Consider the following 17,510-nt stretch of genomic DNA (forward strand, 5'->3'; position numbering starts at 1 on the left):
GTTCAGCGCTGAGCTCCGTTTATTGTTTTTAATCAAATTAATTTTTAATGAAATTTCGGCGACGTTTTTGCTGCGGAGGGACACCGGGGCGACGCGTGTTTTAGGGATACTCATCATCCGACGCGACGGTGTTAAGCATGTTTTCCGTCGCCTGTGTCGGAAGCGGCGTTGAGCCGGGTGACGCGGGGCATCAAAACAAGCCGACCCACACCCTTTTTTTCCCCCGCTCAACTCCCGTAGCCGGGGTATTTGGGTCAGACGTCGGAGTCGTTTAAACTGTTGTGGGCTCGGATAACTTTCGGCAGCTCCAGGGAGCGTTCCTAATTACATCACCGGAAATCATGAAACGCGTCGTTATGCCGACGGCCCGCAAGCCTTAAAATGGGAGCCGCAGTTGTTGCTGGGATACCGACGAAGCGAACCTCCGGCTGTTGCTAGGAGACCGTACACAAACCCCGGAGAGGAATCCACTTCCAGGACGTTCGCTCACACAGGTAGGACAGAAAACCGCTGGCTGTTATTTTAGCCTCTTGTTCGAGGCTAACATTACAACCAGTCTGGATTACTGATCATGAAACTAGTTTTTACCTCAGTGTACTTACTCCTCAGTAAATGTCCTTTCAGCAGTTCATCTGTGTGCATTAATATAACATTTAGGTTAGCGCTGTAAACTACTAATAAGACACGTTAGCCCCTAGCTAACGGGTCTGACCCTTTAGCCGAGCGGTTAGTGATGTCGCCTTGTGGTGCAGTACACCCCGTATCGAATCCCGCACCGGGCAAAAAAAATAACCGGTTACAGCACTATTGTGCTAAATCCCAAAAAATAACTCTGCAGCTAAGGTCAAAATCCGATCCGGTAGCCCGAGTTACACGCAAAATACAAGTTGGATCAAGAGAATGGCTTCACTGGGCTTATCTGACAAACACAAGTTGTATTTGGTTTAGCATATAACAGTTAACTGTAAACAACATGGCGGCATGGTGTCGCAGCTAGTGCGGTCGCCTCACAGCAAGAAGGCCCTGGGTTCGAGCCCCGGGGTAGTCCAACCTTGGTGGGTCGTCCCGGGTCGTCCTCTGTGTGGAGTTTGCATGTTCTCCCCGTGTCTGTGTGGGTTTCTTCCGGGGCCTTCGGTTTCCTCCCACAGTCCAGACATGTAGGTCAGGTGACTCGGCCGTACTGAATTGCCCCTAGGTGTAAATGTGTGTGTGTGTGTGATGGCCTGGCGGCCTGTCCAGGGCGTCTCCCCGCATGCCGCCCAATGACTGCTGGGATAGGCTCCGGCATCCCCTCGACCCTGAGAGCAGGATGAGCGGTTGGGGTAATGGATGGATGGGTGTAAACAACTTGGATAATAATAATAAGTTTCCATGCTGCTTCTTATTTAAATGTGCATCTCCCAGTTGGACAAAGTGACAGAAATCCCACAAAACAGTAGAAGAAGGTGGAAGAAGGTGGAATCATGCCAAAGAAGGCAGGTAAAAAAGGTGGAGGAGATAAGATGGCCAGAATGACTGAAGAGGAGAAGCTCCTCTATATGCAACAGAGAGCCCAGGCTGAGGAAGAGAGGGCTAGAAGGAAAGAAGAAATGCTCACTCAATTCCTTAAAGTAAGTTGGAGCTAGCTTATATGAATGTTAGATGAACGTACCCTGATGTTACAGAAAATGCTCATTTTACAGCCTACACCAGGGGTGGGCAACAGGATCCAGAAAGGGCTGGTGTGGGTGCAGGTCTTTGTCCCAACCAAGCAGTTACACACCTGAGTCTACAAATCAAGGTCCTTAGGAAAGACTATTCGTTGACTAATAGAATCAGGTGTGTAACTGCTTGGTTGGAACAAAGACCTGCACCCACACCGGCCCTTTCTGGACCATGTTGCCCACCCCTGGCCTACATGTTGTACTGTTTTGCTCATTTCTTTACGATCCCGTACCCTGTCTCTTCCTTTGAAATCAGGATAAGTTAGAGAAGGAGGAGAAGAACAGTGCTGTCAACCTACTCAAAGTGACCCAGCAATGGCGAGCAGTTCTCCGCCAAGACCGAGCGGCTCATCTCCGTCAGGAGATCGATGTGCTCAGCCGGACCTTTGAGAGGGTGCTTGATCGCAAGGACAATGTCATCAAGGTGAAGTGACGTGCTCCAAACCCCAAGGGGTTCCCAAATGCATACTGGGTTTACAGAGAGAGTTTTGAAGTCAGCGTGTGTGTGTGTGTGTGTGTGTGTGTGTGTGTGTGTGTGTGTGTGTGTGTGTGTGTGTGTGTGTGTGTGTGTGTGTGTGTGGTATTAATATCTTATTCCATCATTACAGTGTTTGGTGAGTGACCTGAATGAGGTGGAGTGGCAGTCTGCCGATGCGATACGCTCTCATCTTTGGTGTGTGGACAGACTGCTGGCTCTGCAGAAGGCCAGACTGGCGTCTCTGGAGCACCAGTGGAAGAGTATTTTGGCAGAGCTGAGCTCCGAGTTCAACTCTGAGAGGTCTGTGTGTATGTACACTCTTGTTTACCCCCTCCTGAGGTGCAACGTTAATCAAGATGATCAGTATCGATCTGCCATCTACTTTATACGTGTCTTTCAGAGAGCAGATCTTGTCGTTGCATCGGCAAGAATGCAAATACTTGGATCAGGTGATTCTCTCCATGGAGCATGAGTACAGTCTGATCGAGAGTGAGGCCTTACAGGGATACCAGAGCATTCGGGATGACATCAAACATCGGGTATCTCATAAAAAGAGAAGCTGCGTGTCAATCAGTATGGCTCAATAATCAGAAACCTGTCAACAGACCTCACACATATACTGAGTTAGACCCTCACAGCACGAGGTAGCCCTCAAGTGTTTCATGGCTCTCAGGCCTTCCCGCCCAGGGTTGGCTCTTATTCCACTGCCGCCAGTCTTTTAGAGGAACAAAACATGAGAAGTCTCCTTCCTAATCTGTAGTTTTGTCTGTTCATCCCCTTGCAAACGGTGTCTCTTCAGAGCATCGAGGAGCGGCATGCCCTGCGGGTCCAGCTGGAGGGCAGGGTTGAGAGCCTGTGGCGTCAGGTCCAGGAGGCCCAGCAGAGCTACGGCGAGGCCACTAAAGATCATTGCATTGCTTTTGAGGCACTTCGCTGCCGAGACCAAAACAACACCACAGAGATTGAAGCAAAGATGAAGAGGCTGCAGAAGATGCAGGTCAGCGCAGAGCGTGGAATGGTTTTTAAACACTTGTCCTACAGCCGGGACTGCAGGCTGTGTGCTTCTCCCTGCATTATTCTGATGCGTTAACAAAACAGTCGCAATCACCACTAATAAGATTTACAAAGGCGGCTATCAGTTATTGCTGTCTAGCTGTGGGCTAAACAGCAACGGGCGGCATGGTGGCGCAGTGGTTAGCGTGGTTGCCTGACAGGTTGGACTACCCCTGGGTTTGAATCCCGGGGTTGTCCAACCTTGGAGGTCATCCAGGGTCGTCCTCTGTGTGGAGTTTGCATGTTCTCCCCATGTCTACGTGGGTTTCCTCCAGGGGCTCCGGTTTCCTCTCACAGTCCAAAGACATGTAGGTCAGGTGACTCGGTCGTACTAAATTGTCCCTAGGTGTGTGTGTGTGTGTGGGCCCTGTGATGGACTGGCAGCCTGTCCAGGGTGTCTCCCCGCCTGCCGCCCAGTGACTGCTGGGATAGGCTCCAGCATCCCCACGACCTCGATTGGGCTAAGCAGCTTGGATGGACGGATGGTCATTAGGGGAAGCAGAGGAGTCCACTTGGTCTCTGAACACCCTTGTCCTGCAAAAAACTTTACTTTTTATCAGTTCACCTGAACCCGGGGGTTTTCTAGCGGCACTGATGGCATTTCCCTGAGGTAATAGCTGAGTTTCAGGAGGTACTTTTTAAATATTGGATCAATAACCTGAACATAGCTTGCTCTTGTTAGGGAGCCAACCTTTGTTGCCAAAACAGTTTTAATACCATAGTGAGCCCACTAACCCCTTCATATTGTCTTTTATAATGCCTCTGTCATCTCTGAGGTCTCACGAGGAAGCCCTTTAGAGTCCAACTGCTTGTTCGCTGGATTAGGTAGTCCTAAATTGAAGCCCCTTGGGAGTTTATTGGATTTTTCATCAGTCAATATGTTTTTACATGCGGACATTCTTCATAAGCCCAGCTTCTCCTTTTTTCTGTTAACACTGAGCCCCTGAGGCTGCACCTTACAGTTCTCTGCAGAACAACAGTAGCAGAGATAATAATCAATGAATAATATCCATCCATTATCCAAACCGCTTATCCTGCTCTCAGGGTCACGGGGATGCTGGAGCCTGTCCCAGCAGTCACTGGGTGGCAGGCAGGGGGACACCCTGGACAGACTGCCAGACCATCACAGGGCTAATGATCATTCTTTTTTGGGGGGGGGGGGCCCAATTGTATCCGGCCAATTACCCCACTCTTCTGACCTGTCCCAATCACTGCTCCAGCCCCTCTGCCGATCCGGGGAGGTCTGCAGACTACCACATGCCTCCTCCTATACATGTGGAGTCGCCAGCCGCTTCTTTCCACCCGACAGTGAGGAGTTTCGCGTGGGAGGATCACACTATTCCCCCCTCTCCCCCGAACAGGTGCCCCGACTGACCAGAGGAGGCGCTAGTGCAGCTACCAGGACACATACCCACATCTGCCTTCCCACCTGCAGACACGGCCAATTGTGTCTGTAGATGCCCAACCAAGCCGGAGGTAACGCAGGGATTCGAACCGGCGATCCCCATGTTGGTAGGCAACGGAATAGACCACCACGCCACCCGGACGCCCGCTAATGATCATTATAATAGTATCATGTTGTAGTAATCATGTTTCTGGTGATTCTGTGCTCTCAGATACCCGATACTGGGGCTCAAATGCAGTCAAACCTATAATTAAATTGTAATGAGGTCGAATGAAACCTTTTGACGTCACATCCAAGGATGACTGGCATACATGTCTTTGTGCTTGCAGCACTTCGCTGCAGGGCTTTGACACATTATCCCTATAACATCAGGACAAGTCTCAGGAAAGATGCAGATTTGAATGAGACATACTTGTTCTAGGCTAACGCTAAGGTGGTCTCCTTTCTCAGGACGTCATATCCACCATGCGAGTGAAGCTGAATCAGAAAGAAAGCGAGGTGACAGTGCCAGGGCTGCAGAGCACCAGAGACGAGGTATCGCTGCAGGTTCAGCGGCTCAAGGACCAGCTGAGTCGGGACCGTGCGGCCGAGAGGAGCCAGCTTGCCAACCTCACCGTTCAGAGCAACGCTGCAGCCACCAAACTTCAGGGCGTCATTGCTAAGGTGCTTAAGCTTATAAGAGTCATTTGTCATCTGTTGTGTTCGCCAGCATTGCCTGTCGACGAGCGCTCTCACTTGTGTCCATTGTGGTGCCATCCAGGGGGAGAAGCTTTTGCGCCTGACTGAGATGTGCAGCAAGCTAGAGACCGAGCGTGAGAAGCTGCTGCCTTTCTACTCTTCTTCTCTGACTGTGGAGGAAAAACGGCAGGAAAGACTGGATGCAATGGAGCCGCCGTCCGAGGAGCTTGCAAAGGCAGTGAGTAACTCTACTACGCCGTATGTGTCGCAAGCGTGTACTACAACTGTAGTACTCGCAGCAGTGTCCCATAAAATACTGCTTGTGGCTCTGCTCTTAGGCAATGCTGGACCACGCCGGACCAGGGCGCTTCTGGCAGCGCTACAATAAGGTCCTGCTGGAGCAGCTTTGTCTGAAGAAAGAGGAAGAGGAGCTGACACGAGAGAACAACCGGCTTCGGGTTCTTTTGCGCCAGTACCTGGACAGCATGTCCGTCAGCGAAGACGTCCGTCTGAACAGTTCTGCCATCCTCCTGGTGTCCAAGCCACCCGTTGCCGCGCAAGCAGCTAGGGACCGACAGAACAGACAGCACACTGTCGTTGAAGCGGCGCACGTTGTGCAGCACACCCTGTAATGCTGCTCGGTTACGTCACTTCCTGCATGGTCGTGAAGGAACAAGTTTAGTGTGTTCTGTATTATCATGGATGCTGCTTTCAAATCCACTCTACATCTAGGTCCCCATGCTAATTTTAAGTCGCGTGCGTTCTTGACACTGACTCAACAAGCAAAAAAAAAGACATTACACCAAGAACAAAACCTTTTTGTCAGTTTTATTTAAATAATGTGGCGCCCCGTGCTTATTTCTTCTTGCTCTTCTTATCCTTCGCTTTCTTCTTGCTGGGATGCTGGGCGTTGGCCTTTTTGTAGAGATAGTAGCCCACTAGGGCTAGCATGGTGGGCACCAGGACCAGGCACACTAACGGAAACACGTCATTCACCAGTTTCTGCCAGGGAGTTTGCTGCGTCAGAGAAACGACCTCCACCTCAAACTCCAGGGCGGCGTCACCTAGGACAGGACAACGCCTCGGTCAAGCCATGTGTGAGGGAGTATGGGAGGGACGGCGAGAGAGAGAGAGAGAGAGGGAGCGAGAGAGGGTGTGTTTAGTACCTGGAATTGTGGGAGGGTATCCTCTTTTTCCATAAGCAAGGTGTGATGGAATGCTGGCCTTGATTTTCTGTCTACGTGACCAAGACAAACAAAAAGAGTCACAAGAAGTTGGGGAAGGAATTCCTTCCAGCAGCAGTGTCACGAGAAAGTTTGCAAGGGAATCATTATTATGTGTCTCTCTTTTTTTTAAATGTCCCCCTTTTTCTCCCCAGCTGTATTTGGCCAGTTACCCCACTCTTCTGAGTCGTCCCGGTCGCTGCTCGCTCCACCCCCTCTGCCGACCCGGGGAGGGCTGCAGACTACCACGTGCCTCCTCCCATACATGTGGAGTCGCCAGCCGCTTCTTTTCACCTGACAGTGAGGAGTTTCACCAGGGGGAGCGCGTGGGAGGATCACGCTACCCCCCCCCAGAACTGGCGCCCCGACCGACCAGAGGAGGCGCTAGTGCAGCGACCAGGACACATACCCACATCCGGCTTCCCACCCGCAGACACGGCCAATAGTGTCTGTAGGGACGCCCGACCAAGCCGGAGGTAACACGGGGGATTCGAACCGGCGATGTAGGCGACGGAATAGACCGCCACGCTACCCGGACGCCCTATCACGTGTATCTTATCAAGTGAACCTGCTGCTCAGACCCGTACTTTTCACTTACCCTTCACAGACACCCAGCAAGCTTTGCTCCAGACCTGATAAGGATACCATGAGGTGAACGTTAGCGAGCAAAGTAAGCACAGACACCACGGGGGGGCGTTATTTACACACACGTCTGTCTGCAAATGTAATCTGATCAAATTATTGCTGGTAGAGCAACACGTTATATGTAATTGTACCGGGAATGACCGTCTTCTTCCCCAGCTCAACAACAAGTGGATCCCGGGAGAGTGACGAGTCTATCACCTTGCCATCCATAAGTTTACCCTGTGATAAAAAAACAAACCGAAACAAAACTAAAAGTTGAAATACACTGAAATGAAAACTGTGTAACGTCGAAACTTAATCTTATAACGTGATTTGACGCACACTATGACAGTTATAGAGAAACACCCGAAAGCCCGTCCACGCACAAACTGTTTAAACTACTGCCCCACCGACTAGGCTGGATTGCTGACGTGTTGCACCTCCCCATCCCGGTGCAAAACGGGACGTCTGGCATATGAACGCACGGTCCCCCCCCCCCCCCCAGTAAGGAAGAACGATATAAACCAAGGAAAAACCCCCGATCCGTCGGAATTTCAAAAGTAACCTTTCGTCTAAGCGACCGATGACGTCACTGGGAGTTAAGTTTCGAGATCCAAATTTAAAAAAAAAACCCGGTCAGAATACAGAAACGTCCACATGGTGCCTGCAGCCTGTGCCACATAGACAGCGGAGTGCGTTCGTCATCACTGCGCACGGTTCCCGGCGAGGTGTCGTCCAGGGTGCAGGTCCGGACGCAACATAGTCCGATCCCTTACAGACGTGCAATAAACCAAAGCTGAACACGGGGACGAGCCACGCCACAACACACACTCCCCGTGGTCTCCTCTTCGCACTTACCGTGTAGTGGATTTGCAGGGTGTCTCCCATCTGGGAAAGCAGGGAGCAAGTTTCGGGCTGAACCTTGGGAGATAAAACCAGTTGTAAGTTGCACGGTAGCATCCCAGCCGGCGAGAGAAAGCGGTGTTGGTTTTTTGGCAGATGGCGTTGTGGTGTATATCACACCACCAGCAAAGGCTGCCGTGCACGTTTTAACCCGCTTACCAGCGTCTCCACTTGCAGATCCTCAACTTCGTTTTGCTCGTTTTGCGCCGCAACGCAAGTGAGAGCGGCGAGCAGGAGCAGGATAACCCCGGTCTTCATTGTGAAGACTTCACTTCTGACAGCAGAGCCACTACGATCCCGGTTCACGTCCAGTCTCCACGCCGCTGCAGCGCCGAGCCGAGGAGGGAAATGTGGCAGAGCTCCAGTCGAGCGCGTTAATATGGCCGTCGGCCAGGTAGTGCTGATGTGTTGGTGGAAGTTAAGAGATAACGGCAGGCAGGCAGGGTCGCGGACGTGGTCCCAGCACCTGGACGTCTGTGAAGCGGCCGCCCGGTCACATTCCGCTCGGCGGCGGGTGGCGGAAAAAAAAAAAACGCGCGCGCGCGTTCAGGCAAGCACGCGCACACACGCACAACCACAACCACACACACGAAAACGGAAGCGCAGCAGCTACTGTTCCCTGACGCATGGGGGCAGTGTTGTGCGCGACGGCGCACAGATTCGCCACATTTCGCTACAAACGCTATTTGAAGAGTTGAGCGCCACATGTTGGCTGTAAGATAGTTTGCCCGCCCCCCCTCCGCCCTCCGCCGCCCCCCCCGGGGAAATTACAATTTATAAAGCCAGTTCTGATGTATGCTAAGCAAGTTATGGAAGACAACGTTGTTTAAGGCTGTCACTGTCTGAGCAACAATATTTTAGGCTAACCTCTCTGTAGAATAGGCTGCATACACACGCACGCACACACGCACAAACGCACACACATTCATTATGGTACATCTATACTTGTGAGAACTCTCACTGACTACACTGACCATCGTTCTCTGGCCCCTGCCCTAACTTTACCCATCATGCCCTGACTTTACCCATCATGCCCTAACTTTACCCATCAGCACCACACATGCCCAGCGCCAGTGTGCTCCTGGCGCATCCTTAACCCGTACCCGAGTCTGGCCTAATGCAGTTGAGAAACTCGTATCGTTCTCTGGCGGCACGGTGGCGCAATGGCGCGGTTCCCTCACAGCAAGAAGGTGCTGGTTCGAGCTCCGGGGTAGTCCAACCTTGGGGGTGGTCCCGGGTCGTCCTCTGTGTGGAGTTTGCATGTTCTCCCCGTGTCTGTGTGGGTTTCCTCCGGGGGCTCCGGTTTCTTCCCACAGTCCAAAGACATGTAGGTCAGGTGAATCGGCCGTACTAAATTGTCCCTAGGTGTGAATGTGCGTGCGTGCGTGTGTGTGTGTGTGTGCGTGTGCGTGCGTGTGTGTGTGATGGCCTGTCCAGGGTGTCTCCCCGCTTGTCGCCCAATGACTGCTGGGATAGGCTCCAGCATCCCTGAGAGCAGGATAAGCGGTTTGGATAATGGATGGACGGATATCCTTCTCTGACTGGTTCCTACCAAATCTGGTCAGATGAATCTCACAGTTCCCCGGGGTCCCTCGTGTTACAGATTTCAACAGTCCCCAAGCGCCCCTGGAAACCGTTGCAGGTGACCACGCGCTCTTCAAGCAATGTGAAAGATTTGCTGTGCCCTTGTCTGTTTACCGACTAAAGCCTGTTGTTTCCCCCCAGCCATGGCCCCTTGTTTGTACTGTAAGGAGTTAGCAAGGGCGTTGCACATCATTAATTATAACAGGCCCAGCTCATTCTTCCAGATCTAAAGCCCTATGGTAAATACATTATGCTTGTTCCTCTTTGGCTTCATAATTACAACTGCAAAGTTAACAAAGGTCAGCTTTTTTTGTGTGATGGAATTTGAGAGGACACTTTTCCACTGCTCACCTCTCCAGATCACCATGCTACTTCGTGAGTTCAGGTTCCTCATGAAGATTCTGCCGCCCAACGCTATTTTAGAGCAGCGGCCACCTGTAGCCCCGCCCACCACAACAGCGATTGGTTGTTTCTTTAAAACGGAACAACCCCTCCGAGTGTGAGTTCAGTTTGACCCCAGCCCAAAGTCTACTACTACTACTACTACTACTTTCGGCTGCTGCCGTTAGGGGGCGCCACAGCGGATCACCCGTTTCCATCTCTTCCTGTCCTCTGCATCTCCCTCTGTCACACCAGCCACCTGCATGTCCTCCCTCACCACATCCATAAACCTCCTCTTTGGCCTTCCTCTTCTCCTCTTCCCTGGCAGCTCCATATTCAGCATCCTTCTCCCAGTATACCCAGCATCTCTCCTCCACACATGTCCAAACCACTCAGTCTTGCCCCTAAATTTGACCACAGCCAAAGTCCTAACCCTAAAATAAACCCTTAAAGTAGCGAGGACCGGCTAAAATGTCCTCAGAAACAAAGCCCCCCTCCCTTTTCTCCCAAATTGACCTTTCGCAAAGTACCGCCCCAGAACGGTGCTTGTCCAATCCTACCTTAGCAACGGTTTCTATGTGAGGGAGGTTGCTACTAGCTTTTATTGATAGCTAATATAGCTAACGTATTATTCCTGTTACTTTTACCCACACAGCGATTGCTACCATTATAAACATATCAACAACGTGTTACTGACTAACAAAATAACTTTATTAAAGTACCTGATGACGTATCCAGCTCAGTCTGTGGCCAGAGATACCTCATTTAATGATAGCTAATGATAGCTAGCCCGCTAACATAGCCACGGGTTAGCCAGGTTCCACCTTTCACTTCAGACCATGAAGACCCGCGGGGAGGGTCGGCTGGGAGCGTCTCTGGCCGGTCTGACCTCGCCATATCCGGCCTATTTTAAACGTTTCACCCCCTCTGTGAGCTCCAGGTGGGTACCGGCCGTTCGGAAAAGTCATCCCGCCCGCGGCGGCATCTCGTTTTCCTTATTTTGTTGAAAATCCCGGTTTTGGTCTGAAGGTTAAAAAAAATAATCATGGGGCGGTTCCCCCGGCCCCGGGGCATGTCCCTGACCGCCCTCCGACCCCCAGGAGCCCATACAGAACCCCCGACAAAGCCTGGATAAAAGAACACCATGGGGAACCTTGGCCAAAATCAACACTATAATACGGTGATGCTGACAATGGATTATTAAAATATACCAATGTGGTGGACACGTATTGGGGACAGAATTCAACCCAGGAACTAAGGGTTAAGTCATGGTTGCCCTGGCAGGTTAACGCAGGGTTAAGTTATGGTTGTCCAGCCAGTTTTCTGGTTATTCTTGCCACCTCCGCTCAGTCGAGCTGTGGTTTGGTTGTCTCTCTGATTTACCGTGGATTAAAGAAAGTTGCCTACACGGCTAAAGTGTGAACCTACGGTCTTCTCCGTTCCTTCGGCTCTACACTGGTGACCCCGACGTCGGTTTTCGGATAAGTTTTCTGAAACCACACACATTATGGCTACGAACGCCGTTGCAATTAAACTGCCGGAGTTTTGGGAGTCTTCCGCGGCTACATGGTTCGCGCAGGCTGAGGCACAGTTCGCGCTCAGAGACATAACAGCAGACGAGACCAGGTACTACTACGTAGTGGCAGCGCTGGGGGGCGCTACGGCTTCCAGGATAAGCGGTTTCATAACCAACCCACCGGCCGATGGTAAATACGCCGCACTTAAACATCTCCTCCTTGAAACTTTTGAACTGTCAACAACGGAGAGAGCGCGTCGCCTCTTCGCAATTCAGGGCTTGGGAGATGGCAAACCATCGGAGCTAATGAGCAGGATGTTAAACCTACTGGGTCAAGAAAAGCCATGTTTCCTGTTTATGGAGCTGTTTCTGCGCAACATGCCGCCCCACGTCCAGACTGCGCTCGCTAACTCCACCATCACTGATCCCCGTGAGCTGGCAAAGGAGGCTGATCGATTCTTCGTCGCTACACAACGTTCCTCCCATGCCGGGGTGCTGGCTCCTACCTTCACTGGCCCCCCGCCGACATCGCGGGCGTGGCCCGACGGTGGCGCCACAGCATCAGACCGCTACAAGCCCTCTGGACTCTGTATGTACCACGCTCGATTTGGTGCGAAAGCTAAACGGTGCCGTTCCCCCTGCAACTACAGGCCGACGGGAAACGAGAGGGCCAACACTCAGTAGTGGCCATGAGTGTTGGCGATACGAGCAGGCTACTCTTCATCCTCGACACCATCTCCGGTCGGCGATTTCTTTGTGACACGGGCGCACAGAGAAGCGTGCTCCCTGCTACTGACGTCGACATCATGGGCGGGGAGCGGGGCCCCCAGTTGGCGACGGCTGACGGCAGCCCTATCCACACCTACGGCGTGCGGTCTGTAGAACTGTGTTTTGGTGGACAACGTTTCACGTGGGAGTTCGTCATGGCCAATGTAACGCTTCCCCTCCTCGGAGCTGATTTTTTGTGCACTTACGGTTTGCTAGTGGACATTCAGAACAGCCGTCTGGTCGATACCTTAACCTTCTCCTCCTTCACATGTACACGGAGGGAAGCGGCCTATGCAGGTCTAGCCAACTCTCTCTCAGAGGCAGACAAGTTCAACCGCCTCCTCGCTGAGTTCCCTGACCTCACCCAGCCTACCTTCTCTGCACCCACCGCTAAGCATGGGGTGGAGCATCACATTGCTACGAAGGGGCCCCCGGTCTACGCCAGAGCCAGGCGTCTCGACCCCGCCAAACTCGCCATTGCCAAGTCTGAGTTCGAGCACCTGGAACGCATGGGGATCATCCGCCGCTCTGACAGCCCGTGGGCGTCCCCACTCCACATCGTCGCTAAGCCTGATGGAGGTTGGCGCCCATGCGGGGACTACCGCCGACTAAATGACGCCACCACGCCCGACCGCTATCCTGTCCCGCATATCCAGGACTTTTCTGCAAACCTGTCTGGCAAATGCGTCTTCTCAAAAGCCGACCTGGTCCGTGGTTATCATCAAGTTCCCGTGCACCCCTCAGACATCCCCAAGACAGCGGTGACTACCCCATTCGGCCTATTTGAATTCCTACGAATGCCATTTGGACTCAAAAACGCGGCCCAGTCCTTTCAGCGGCTGATGGATTCAGTGCTCCGTGGCCTTCCTTTCATCTTCGTCTATTTGGACGACATACTCATCGCCAGCGCCTCCGAGGAAGAACACCTGTCCCATCTTCATGCCCTCTTCACACGCCTCAGCCAGCATGGGCTGATCGTCAACCCGGCGAAGTGCCGGTTCGGGCTGACAGCCATTGATTTCCTCGGGCACCGCATCACTGGGGACGGGGCAGTCCCCCTGCCCTCAAAGGTGGAAGCGGTGGCGGCCTTTCCGCGCCCCCAAACAGCTCGTGCGCTCAGGGAGTTCATCGGGATGGTGACATTCTACCACCGCTTCATTCCCCGAGCCGCCTTTATCATCCGGCCACTGTACGAGGCGCTGAAAGGCATGTCCCCCAACCAGGCGGTCGACTGGACAGCAGAGCGGGACCGTGCGTTCACCGAGACTAAAGCTGCGCTCTCCCAGGCTACCCTGCTAGCGCATCCTTCACCTACAGCGCCAATTTCCATAACCACAGATGCATCGGACTATGCTGTTGGTGCGGTTCACGAACAGTGGGTGGGGGGGGCTTGGCAGCCTTTGGCCTTTTTCAGTCGCCAGCTTACACCCCGAGAGCGCAAGTATAGTACTTTTGACAGGGAACTCCTCGGTCTCTGGCTCGCCGTCCGGCATTTCCGTTTCCTGCTAGAGGGCCGCGAGTTTACTGCGTATGTGGACCACAAGCCCCTCACGTTTGCCATGTCCAAGACGGCCGAGCCATGGTCCGCTCGCCAGCAGCGACAACTCTCCTACATTTCGGAATTCACTACCGACATCCAGCACGTCGCTGGTAAGTCTAACCAGGTAGCTGACTGCCTCTCTAGGGCAGTGATTGGAGCGGTCCACCTAGGCCTGGACTATGCACAGATGGCTGCTGACCAGGCCACAGACCCGAGCATCCTCCGTCTCCGGGCCTCCGACACGGGGCTCCGCCTGCAGGACGTTCCTTTCAGCGACACAGGTGTCACCCTCCTGTGTGACGTCTCCACAGGACAGCCCAGGCCCATCGTCCCGCACAGCTGGAGACGCCCCGTATTTGAAGCTGTGCACGGCCTCTCTCATCCAGGCGGTAAGCCATCCGTGCGCCTGACCTCTGCTAAGTTTGTGTGGGAGGGACTTAAGAGAGACGTGAAAGCGTGGGCCGACTCGTGTGTTGCCTGTCAGTGGGCTAAGATACACCGCCACATTAAGGCGCCCCTGGAACGCTTCGCAGTGCCGGAGAGACGATTTGACCATGTCCACGTCGACCTGGTTGGTCCCCTACCCCCCTCCCATGGGTTCACCTACCTCTTCACTGTGGTGGACAGGACTACGCGCTGGCCTGAAGCTGTTCCCCTGGCATCCACGACGTCTGCTGATGTGGCCCGGGCTTTTATTGGGTCGTGGGTCTCACGTTTCGGTACGCCTTCCGACCTTTCATCTGACCGCGGGCCACAGTTTACCTCAGAGCTATGGAATGCTGTGGGTGAGGCTCTGGGCGTCAAGCTTCATCGCACTACCGCCTACCACCCTCAGGCGAACGGCCTATGTGAGCGCTTCCACCGGTCCATGAAGGCTGCGCTTCGGGCTACTCTCAAGGACTGCAACTGGGTCGACAAGCTCCCATGGGTCATGCTGGGCCTGCGGACCGCCCCGAAGGAAGACCTACAAGCCTCCTCTGCGGAGCTGGTGTACGGCACGCCGCTGCGAGTCCCAGGCGATTTCATGCCCAATGCAACGCGTCCCTGGTCAGCTGTGGACCAACGAGCCTCCTTGCTGGACGGGGTCAGAGCTTTCACACCCGTCCCTACCGCCCAACACGGCGCCCCGGTGTCCCAGGTGCCCCCAGGTCTGCAGTCAGCGGGCTACGTGTTCATCCGTCACGACGCACACCGCCCCCCTCTGCAACCCCCTTATGACGGCATCTTCCGCGTCCTGGAACGGGGAACTAAGCACCTGGTGGTGGATTTTGGGGGCACGGCCGAGCATGTTTCAGTGGACCGAGTTAAACCCGCACACCTGGACTTGACGCAGCCGTTGGAGTTAGCCCAACCTCCTCGTCGCGGTCGTCCCCCGGCTCCGCCTCCTCCCCCCGTGGAGGCCCGAGCTGCCTCTTCTGCTCCTCAGGCCGACCTCCACAGGCCCGCGTCAATGCCTCCCAGAGACACTCCGGCCCCTGTTATCCGGAGCCGCCGCGGCCGGCCTGTCGTCCCCCCGCGCCTGCCTGACTTCGATTACTAGGGCGAATTCTGGGGGGGCTCATGTGGTGGACACGTATTGGGGACAGAATTCCACCCAGGAACTAAGGGTTAAGTCATGGTTGCCCTGGCAGGTTAACGCAGGGTTAAGTTATGGTTGTCCAGCCAGTTTTCTGGTTATTCTTGCCACCTCCGCTCAGTCGAGCTGTGGTTTGGTTGTCTCTCTGATTTACCGTGGATTAAAGAAAGTTGCCTACACGGCTAAAGTGTGAACCTACGGTCTTCTCCGTTCCTTCGGCTCTACACCAATAACAACTGAAATATTAACTTACCCTGCAGGGCAAGAGCACAACTGGGCCACAATGTTTCAGAGTTAGTCGATGGGGTTTCTCATTCTTTGATTGCGACCGGTAAGCTTTACCCTCCATTACAGTCGCACCCGGCAGCCCGGAGTCCACGCAAGTCAGTTGTACTGTTAATATTCTGAATGTGTCCCTCCTGCATACTGCAACCCCTCCTGCCTCCCACGGGACGTTATCAAGGATGAGTTACTCCAAAATTCATCACTTGTTTCCTCTGGGAATGCTCTGTTTCTTCCTTCATGTTTTGGGGTTCTCCGGCTACAGGTTCTGGAAAGCTTGACGGACGTAGCAACAGCAACTAAGGGGGGCGGGACTTTGCGAAAGGTCAGTTGTACTTGGCCAATTACGCCTCTCTTCCGAGCCGTCCCGGTCGCTACTCCACCCCCTCTGCTGATCCGGGGAGGGCTGCAGACTACCACATGCCTCCTCCCATACACGTGGAGTCACCAGCAGCTTCTTTTCACCTGACAGTAAGGAATTTCGCCAGGGAGACGTAGCACGTGGGAGGATCACGTTATTCTCCCCGGTCCCCCCCCCCCCGAACAGGCGCCCCGACCGACCAGAGGAGGCGCTAGTGCAGTGACCAGGACACATACCCGAGTCAATATCGCCATAAAGTGCCTTTGAGACTTCCCAATTTCCAAAAGAAAAAACTGAGATTTTCCAGTGAACTTCATATTCATTGTATGAAGTAGACGTTATTGTTGTGGTTACACCGCCCCGAGCTGCCTCCCCGGCACGTTCAAGCCACTCCCCCAGCTCTGACGTGCCGGAAACATCCGAGCGTTCGGCTCGCGCTCTGAGGAGACGAGCGCTGCGCTGCACCAGGTATTTGCCATCATCCATCAGGCACACCTGCGGTAATCAGGCAACCCTCTACAAGAAGCCTGCCAGAACGTCTCTCCGTGCTTCGACGTACTGAACCCTGCCGTAAAGCTCTGACAAGCCCTCCAGCGTTCCTTGCCCTCTTGCTATTCCGTTTATTCCCAGTGTCTATATTCGTGTCTCTCTTTTTTCCTCCCAGGACTCTCCTTCCGCGACTTCCACGGCTCCCCGCGTCTCCCTCGCCCCCAGCGACCTTCACGTTTTCCCCCCGGACCTCTCCAGCGATCTCCCTCCGTGTCTCTCTACCTGGACCCCTCCTATTCGGACTTGACTTCCTGGATGGACAACCCGTTGCTCTACGGATTCGGACTTTGGTAGCCAGGCGCACATCATCTCAACAACGCCCACCTGAGACTCACCTGTTATTATCCCCTGTGGCAGTGCTGTTTGTTTTTCTTCCCTGCATTAAATCGCCCTTCGGGTTATCCCGGTGCTCTGTTGTCTGTCTGTCCTTTTGGGTTTCGCTACACTGTTCTCTGGTCTTCATTCGTGAAACATAACAGAACGTCGAAGCCAGCATGAGCCAAAGCAAACCCGAGGGGCAGGCGGTCGCTCAGGGAGCTAAGCCCCAGAACACTATAGCTCTCGACGTAGTGATAAAGGACCACAGCACTCAACTCACCCAACTCCATTCTGAGTTTAGCGCTGCCTTCTCCCGGATTACTGGAGAAATCAGCGGGCTCCAGGCAAACTCGCATACCTCGGCGAGCACCCTTGCTTCACTCTCCGCGCACATCGCTGCTCTGACTGTGGCAGTGTCCAAGATCAGCGACCACCCTGCTCTGGCCCCGGTCCCTGCCCCCAGCCCGGCCTCCGGATTCCCCGTTCCTGGTCCCGACGTTCCCCCTCCTCCGAGTCAACCCCTACTGGACCCCCGGTTCGAGCCTAACCTTCCCTGCCCCAAGGCCTT

General features: G+C 53.7%; 2 protein-coding genes across 2 annotated transcripts; one reads left to right on the forward strand and one right to left on the reverse strand.

The window, feature by feature from the left end:
* Positions 1 to 121: 121 nt before the first annotated feature.
* Positions 122 to 6,097, forward strand: ccdc65 (coiled-coil domain containing 65). The gene is made up of 9 exons (XM_056273448.1): positions 122 to 494; positions 1,405 to 1,610; positions 1,960 to 2,127; positions 2,312 to 2,481; positions 2,582 to 2,720; positions 2,981 to 3,178; positions 5,090 to 5,302; positions 5,400 to 5,555; positions 5,656 to 6,097. Exons 2-9 carry the CDS (start codon positions 1,464 to 1,466, stop codon positions 5,947 to 5,949), a joined length of 1,485 nt encoding a protein of 494 aa, XP_056129423.1. The 5' UTR covers positions 122 to 494; positions 1,405 to 1,463; the 3' UTR covers positions 5,950 to 6,097.
* A 36-nt stretch (positions 6,098 to 6,133) lies between these two features.
* Positions 6,134 to 8,580, reverse strand: fkbp11 (FKBP prolyl isomerase 11). Its single transcript, XM_056274632.1, has 6 exons — positions 8,227 to 8,580; positions 8,023 to 8,085; positions 7,317 to 7,404; positions 7,139 to 7,172; positions 6,484 to 6,554; positions 6,134 to 6,381 (listed from the first exon to the last, which is right to left on the reverse strand). Exons 1-6 carry the CDS (start codon positions 8,323 to 8,325, stop codon positions 6,173 to 6,175), a joined length of 564 nt encoding a protein of 187 aa, XP_056130607.1. The 5' UTR covers positions 8,326 to 8,580; the 3' UTR covers positions 6,134 to 6,172.
* Between the last annotated feature and the right edge of the window lie 8,930 nt (positions 8,581 to 17,510).

This window comes from Lampris incognitus, chromosome 2 (assembly GCF_029633865.1).
Source record: "Lampris incognitus isolate fLamInc1 chromosome 2, fLamInc1.hap2, whole genome shotgun sequence".
Lineage (NCBI taxonomy): Eukaryota > Metazoa > Chordata > Actinopteri > Lampriformes > Lampridae > Lampris > Lampris incognitus.